Genomic DNA, 7,957 nt, shown 5'->3' on the forward strand with positions numbered 1-7,957 from the left:
AAAAAAAAAAAAAAAAAAAAACGAGGAAAGGTCTGCCTATGTGGCAAGGCGTGCTTCTGGGTCAACCTGTCTTTTTTTGTTCAACATGGCGTCGTTCTCACGTGATGTCAGCTTAGCGAGCGAGATGGCCTTCTCCTCTCAGTAAATCCTCCCTCCTCGAATCATCGATTGATTGATAGACGATATAGACATACATACATTGATTCATTGCTCTTCGTCACTCGAAATTATATTAGTACATAACATGGTGGCAATAAGTTTTTTTTTCTTTTTTTTTTAAAAAAGAAGAGACGGTACGAGGGGGTGGTTTAAAGAAAAATGACATTACAGTTTAATGCTTCTCGAAATCTCATTTTCCCTCTTCAACAACGAATTCAATTTAAATCGTTTTACTCACAGCGACCCCCCCCCCTATTTCTATTTCTCTCGTTGCTGACATTTTTCAAAAGCTTGTGGTTGTCTGCAACAACTATATGATATATAAATATATATAGATATAGTTTTGTCACATACCATCTTCCTCTCTCTCTCCTCTTTGTTCCATAATTTGTCAGTTGTGTCGCTATTATAAAAGCACAGCATCCCATGTTCGGTCGGCAACGTTAGAATTTTTCCTTCTTTTATATATATATATATATCTTTTTTTTTCTTTTACTCTGATAACTTTAGTGCCATGTATATTTTAATCGTGTGTAATTTGTTTAAAGAAAAAGCCGATTTCCCTCTCCATATATACATACACATATAATATACACCGCTATCGCTACGTAGTAGATCGTTGCTGCTGCACTAACATATATATATGTATACTACATATACCAACATTGTGCGAAAGTGAGGTGGTATGACAACAGGAAAGCTGTTAGCAGACAAATAACCAAAGCTACTACTTCGGTTATAATAATAGGTGCGCCACTGTTCTTCAACATGCTTTGATCGCACTACATACCATATACCAGCGCCCTTAATGTTCTCTTACATATATATGTATATTGCACGCCGCCGATGTATTACTCATTGACTGTTTAAAATTAAAAATACTGCAGAAATTTAAATTACATCATGTCATAGATACGGATTGAGCTAATGGCTCATTATTTTATTATTATTTTTTTTGTTACTTTTCAAACCATATCTTAATCATTTCCAATTGAGTGTTTTAATAATGGTGGGAAAGAGGAAGCGAATATAGTATTGTCGGAATTAATGACACCCGTTCGTTTAAACAGTCTTTTTTTTTGTTTTAGTTTGTTTTTAAGTGTACTTTAGTGCAGAACGATAAAACCCTATTTCTTAGTTCGAATTCGGCGGTGTGAAGTTATTTTATATATAAATCAAAATTATTAACGACAAATGAAACCGGATACTGTATTTGAATATTTTTTTTTTTTTAAACGCTTTGTCCTTAAGTCGATTGTAAACTTATCGTATCACGAGGCATGGCTCAGTAAATTCTTGTCCTTACACGTCATAGAATATAATATATGGTTTAATTTTTTTATTTTTAACATGTCGGTGATCCATAATGACTTTGTATGAAAAAAAGTATTTTAAACATATTAAAGAAATTTGAAGTTTGTAAATAAATGAGATTTGTTTATTGGTTATTTATTCATTTAGTAGTTTATTTAACCTTTTTCTGTTTTAAACCGAACATATTTAGTAAAGTCGACTTAGTGGAAAAAAACTTCAAATTTTAGTGTTCGTTACTCTTCGTTGGTTTCCGTTTCCTCTCGGTTATGACTAATTCGTAGCAAGAAATGAAATAGTTACATAATATACACTCGTTGCCTTTTGAAAATATGTCCATGATTGCAAAATATGTGTACGCAATCTTGCATAAAAAATTGCTTAATAAAATAACTTTTTATAGTTTTTATTTTTTTTATTCGTTTTCGGAGTGACACGTTGATATATGACTACGTAGATGGCTCTCAATTTTTGTATGGCTGTTTATATCGATTCGCACCCAAATCATCACAACCACACATACTGGCCTATTGAATATGTATACGTGTAGCAGCTTCACTATTTTCTGACCCTAATAAGTCATCGTAATTTTAATGTCTTCTGTTGATGAGGCCTGTTTAAAAAAAATTTTTTTTTATTATTATTAAATTTCGACATAGATCGTTTCCACAGAACACCGTAAAAGTTGTAGGGCTTTCCATAAAATCTCTCATTATGTCTAGAAGTATATATAATTAGTGGAACACCAGATGTTAAATTATCAGAATAATAGTAAAATTACCAGTACATAATACATTCATCGTGTACTACTATTAAATATTGAAAGTAAAATATTAAGAGGGATCGTATTGTAAGACACTACATTTAATTATTGAACTTTAAAATAAAAGCCAATGAAAATAAAAGTATCATGTTCTAATCTTCTCCCCCTTGCAACGCTGTGTGTTTGTAAGTTGGGGTTCAGCGTCTGACGCGCTGGTTTCAGTTTTAAAAGTTTCGAGTTGGCGCTAATATCCCATGGTCAATGTTTGGCGCAGGCGCATTGCGATCGCCGCCAAGTGGTTTCCTCAGACGCCATAATGTCTGAACAGGTACTTGTCTCCCCCACCTCCTTTCGATTATTATTGTTATTTACTCGTGTCTTCGAACTGCTTATCGTCTTTTTTTGTGGGTTTTTTTTTTCTTTTTAATCCTAAAGTGTGAAAAAGAGAAAAAAAAAAAATCCCTCCCATTTTTTTTTTGTTTTGTTTGGTATTAACCCTTGATGAAACAAATGTGCATTTGTTGTCGTTAAAGATATATCTTTTCCATTATTTCCTTTTTCAGATGCCTGGCGAAGAGTCACAGCCACGTACACTGTAAGTACTTTTTTCTATTTTAACCCTTACTTTTAAAGACGAGGTGTTTCTTTCTTTTTTTTATATAAGTTATGTGTGTATAAAGGAAAGGGCATGTTCGAAATTTATATTTATATATGTCTGTCTAGAAGCATAGCATAGCATAGCGTATCGTTCGTGACCTACCCCCCCCCCTTCTCTTGCCGACAATTTTCCACTCGTATTTTTCTGCTCTTTCTGATTGAGGTCTTTGAATTTAGATTTCGTTTTTATATACAGTGTAGTTATATAATTCATTTCGATAAATCTAAAATGCTGTCCATGCAACGATTATCCTTCTGAACTGTGTTATGTATGACAATAAGTGGCGGCAGCTATACGTGGCTATGGTAGTTATTATTGGAAGACATATTTATGCAAACATAATCTCGTTACCGTGTGTGGATACGTGTACCGGCACACTATATATATGTAATATATATTTATTGCATGCATATGTGCGTGTATATGTTTACATATGCACGCATAATGAGTGTATGTGTTATATACACGTTTTGTGTGTTTTGCATGAAGTTGTCCACGTAATGATAGCTGATCTGATCCCTCCTTTCTATTCATTTTATTTTCTTCTTTTTTTGTAGGTACGTCGGCAATTTAGATCCTTCTGTCGATGAAAATTTCATTCTAGCCTTATTTACTCAAATGGGGCCATGCAAAAGCTGTAAGATCATCCATGAAGTAAGTAACTTTATTCTACTTATATATCTATCTCTCTCTATATATAAAGAAATGTACATTTCTTTTAAAATGTACAAAGTACATATGGTAATTTCATGATTATAAACAGTTTGTGTGAAATAGTTCATAATATGCGTGAGTAATTGTGTTTATTTTGTAATGATTTTTATAAGTTCCATATTCAGTTTGTGATATTGACGAAATACTTGTAGCATGTGCACATAAATAACTCAGATCACGACTGTAATAATATCGGTTGCTGTTCAGCTGTTAGTCTATTGACGTGTCATGTATGTATAATGTGTTTGATCTAAATTACCCGTGTAATAGCAGTTAACCTTTCTATTGTCCATATGGTTTAATGTGTTGTAGGAGCTGCTGATTTATTAGTTCCTGTATTTTAAATTTGTGAAAATCTGAATTAAATCTAGTTTTTATTTTTTTCTCTTTTTCTCTCATTAGAGATTGTTTGTGTGGTAAAAGGTTACATTAAAACAAGGAGTGGTTTTGCATTTTTTTTTAAAGAAATAGGAGCTTTAGTACAGTTTTTTTTGTTTTAAGCCTTATTTATTAAACTTGATGAAGAAACAAAGGTGTGCGGTTTGAATTTCTAACGTATTGCAGAAGTTAGTGTTGATCACGCAAAAATGTTTTGCTTGCTTTGATATATTTAGACATGTTTGTACACACATTTACATGAAATGTTTAATGTGTGTAGTGAGTTGATTGATGCCAGCAATTTCTTTTGAACATTGTTTCAACAAATGAAAAAAGGGATTGTAAAGAAATCTAAATTATGATTTTAGTTGAATGTTACAGTTTTAAGTGATTTTGTGTTCACTTGATTTTTGAATTTTTATGGGAATTTTCTGGAGCAAAGATTTCAAAACATTCTACTTTAGATTCCTCCCTTATGTCTATCAGTTTGTCCAAAATCTTTCCTATTTGTCTTGAGTAAATTTTTGCATTGTTTTAATATAAGGTTAAAATTGGAGAAAAAGAAAACACTATTTTGACAAATCATAACCTCATGAAGAAATGTATAAAATTTCTTTTTATTCTCGGTGTTAATGAATTGAAAGTAAGTTTAAATTATTTCTTTATTGTTGGAATCATAAAAATTTACAGCTAACATCAAAGAGAATTTTAAATTTGCATATACGTGTATGACTCCCAAAAGGAAGATATTTTATAAAATCAGATTCCTTTATATTGAGAAACTCTGGTCTGGAAGAAGCTCTCATGTCCACTGTTTTTGTTGACTGCCACAAAACAATTATATCCATGTTTAAATGTCCCTCTTGAGCAGCTGTTAGAATATCCTGTTCAGGAAGAGAATTTTGTCGTGCTAGCACTGAAAAAGGACGGACTGGGAGAAATAGTTAAAGCAATGCCTTGGAACATGGACACTGACTGACCAGTAAATTGGGTGCACCTAATTAGATGATGGCATGGGACCAGTGAACTCCGAGAAGCAGAGGCCATGTGTATTAGCCATGGAAAAGGCAGAACATAGTGGACCAGAGATGGGAGTGTTTTAATAAACTACTTAATGGCTATCAGGATATTGTCTAGAATGGCTGTAGTGTGCCAACGTTTCAGTGACTGTGACCTAATATTTATGATGATGCAACATTTGTTCAAAATTTTTTTTTTTTTTCTGTGTAAGTTGTATCCTTTTAAATACAAAATGCTATATGATTTGAGTGAATTTGTTAAATTGTAAATCCCACCCGTTTGATATTCCTCTGTTTTTGTACCAAGAATTCTTAGATCTTATTCTTTCTTGAACTACCTTTTATTTCCCTCTTGGCTGTGTTTGACACATTCGGTGGGAGATGTTTTCTGCATAGCAATTAGGTAAAGCAAGAATTTCACAAATAAAACACTTTTAAACATCTATTTAACTGTAATAACCATGTGAAGTCAGGTATCTTCATTTCATGTCTACTTCCCAACTTGGTATATGTTGCTGGGATTGTCACTGTCCAAGACACTTATTTGGAACTGCTGCCTTCTATGCATTAACTCTTGACTTCATAATTTCTTGGATTACAATTTGGCCAAAGATTCCATAATGGAAATAAAAGCTAAAAGTATATTCTTGAAACCTTATTAACTTTGCAATCTGTTATTTTGAAAACATCCATTTTAAGGAATTCTTACTTCAAATGCTCTCTAGCTGGTTAATATAACTTTATAATGGTTTACATTCTATTTGCACATTTTGTAATCAGTAATTCCTCCAATTCTTTTTTTTTTTTTACAGCTGTTACATATTGATTAATGGATGATTTAAGCTTTTTTTTTTTACAAAGCTCAAACTATGTAATGTTACACATTGTGGGTACGACATTTGGAATGTGATTTTGTTCACTTTCACGAAAAATTAGTCATTTATTATAATTCTTATGAAATAAATGAATTGTCATGCATTTCAATAACTTCTAAAAGTAATTAGTAATTTGAAGTGATCTACGAATCAACATTTGTGTTATTAGGCCACTTCTTCAAACATGTAGCTCTTACATGAAATTGCCAGGAGTGTTACATAATTTAAGAGAAGGTGTTTTAAATTTCAGTGCAAAGGATGCTTGTGAATTTCTTGGTAAAGGTTTCCACTCTTTCAGATAAGACTTAAATAGTTTGATGCAAAAGAAAGAAATTGGAATCCTTGTCTGAGTGATATCTCGTTTGTTGCATCCACAGTTGAGATTTGACTATATGTAGTGAACCTTTCTTGCAAGAAATTTACAATGTTTGGTTTAAATGGAAATTTGGAAGTTAATATAGTTACTTTAAAACTTCTGTTTTGGAAACAATATGTAATGGTTTATAAATTGAATATATTATGTGCATTTGAGTCATTAGGTAAGTTAGGGATTTGTACAGCATAGCTTCATAAAATTTTGAAGTAAGTGGATTCTCAAGAGTATTTGAGAGCTTATGGGCATTAGGTCTCCAGTATTTACTCAGTCAGAAGTGTGCTGAATTAAGGGATTTTTAAAAAAATGATAGAATTATTACTTGGATAGTCCTGCTAAAAAGTCTTGGTTTTACTATTTCAATCCTCAACTACATTTTCTTTTGGTTAAAGTGCTTGATGTTACCTGTTCTTGTCAGCTCAGCCAAAAGAGGTAGACTCTCTATGACAACCAGACCTCTTTCTAATCAAACCCTATTTGTTGCTTAATATTTTTAGTATTTAAACCAACCATATCCAGCATAAGCAATCACATTATAGAAATCTCAAAGCAACAAGGTAATGCATAATTCAGAACAATGAGAATAAATAAGCATTACATTTGATAGAGTAATCTGAATGCTAAAAGGTTTAAGTTAAATCTCCATTGAAGTTAGACAATTATGTGAAGAGCTTTGTTAGATTATACTTAGAATCTTATGGTATAGAAAGGTTTTAGTTCTGCTATAATAACCTTAAAACTGTAATTAATACTTATTGTCATTTCTTTAAACATTCATAGTTTTCTATAAAACTTCATCTCTCAATATATGATTATTTTAGAATTCAGACATTGGTTGTGTGGAATGTCTTATCAATTTTACAACTTCTTGGTAGCATTCCTCTCAAAATACCAATATCTTAAATATGGTGGTTTTATGATATTTAGGAACTTTTATGACAATACCAACATCTAGCCCTCTTTTAACCCTTTAGCATTTAAACTGGCCAGATCGTGCCTTTCACATCTCTGAAGATGGCCATGTTAGCAGCAGCTTTACTGTTTGTGGGTCGTAAGATAGCTTATTAGGCCAATATTAATATATGGTTAGTGTGGGCATGTAATATGCAGAGTAAGCACCATGTGGGACTCTGTGCTTTTTGTGCAGCATTCCTCTCCTGTAGCACTATGCCACAGTGAGCAAGCAATCTTGCATAGGGAACAGGTGTTAAGCATATATCGAAATGCAACTTCACACTAGACATTTTGTGGGGTGTACTCAAATTGTCTCATCATGGACAACTATGGAGCAATGTTTTAAAACTTGGAATAATTCATATGATTCATATAGAATAGCAAGAATCCAAACATTGTATTGATTCTCAGTACAGTAATTTTTTAAAAACTTAATCTAACTGTTGAACTGTCATTTCTGCTTTAACCCTTTCGTTACCAAACCGCCCAAAGCCGCCCGAAAAAAATTTTGGTTCATGTGACCAAGCTGCCCAAAACCGCCCGTAATCACCTATTCATATTTAAATGAGAATATCTGAGCAAATCTCGTTAGTACATTCGTGAAAACACGTGATTATTTGTGTAAACAGTTCAGCTATAGTTTTGTACGACGATCAACGTGTTTTTTTAATTTTGTGAATTTTGGGAGATTTTTTTCCAAATTTGTTCCTGTTGTGTTTTCAAAATTTGCAATCCTGACAAAAAAATGGATAC

General features: G+C 32.4%; 1 protein-coding gene across 4 annotated transcripts in view; it reads left to right on the forward strand.

Annotated features, from left to right (window-relative positions):
* The window catches only part of LOC106868113 (nucleolysin TIAR), a 118,294-nt gene that overhangs the window by 41,143 nt on the left and 69,194 nt on the right, over nucleotides 1–7,957 (forward strand). For 3 of the 4 annotated variants that reach the window (XM_014913237.2, XM_014913236.2, XM_014913238.2), the window contains exons 2-3: nucleotides 2,797–2,828; nucleotides 3,449–3,545. In XM_014913237.2, coding sequence (XP_014768723.1) covers nucleotides 2,797–2,828; nucleotides 3,449–3,545 — 129 coding nt within the window. Of the gene's footprint in view, nucleotides 1–2,534; nucleotides 2,562–2,796; nucleotides 2,829–3,448; nucleotides 3,546–7,957 lie in introns of those variants that run through there. The other variant, XM_014913239.2, reaches the window with a different exon arrangement.

The sequence above is a fragment of the Octopus bimaculoides genome, chromosome 2 (assembly GCF_001194135.2).
Source record: "Octopus bimaculoides isolate UCB-OBI-ISO-001 chromosome 2, ASM119413v2, whole genome shotgun sequence".
Taxonomy (NCBI): domain Eukaryota; kingdom Metazoa; phylum Mollusca; class Cephalopoda; order Octopoda; family Octopodidae; genus Octopus; species Octopus bimaculoides.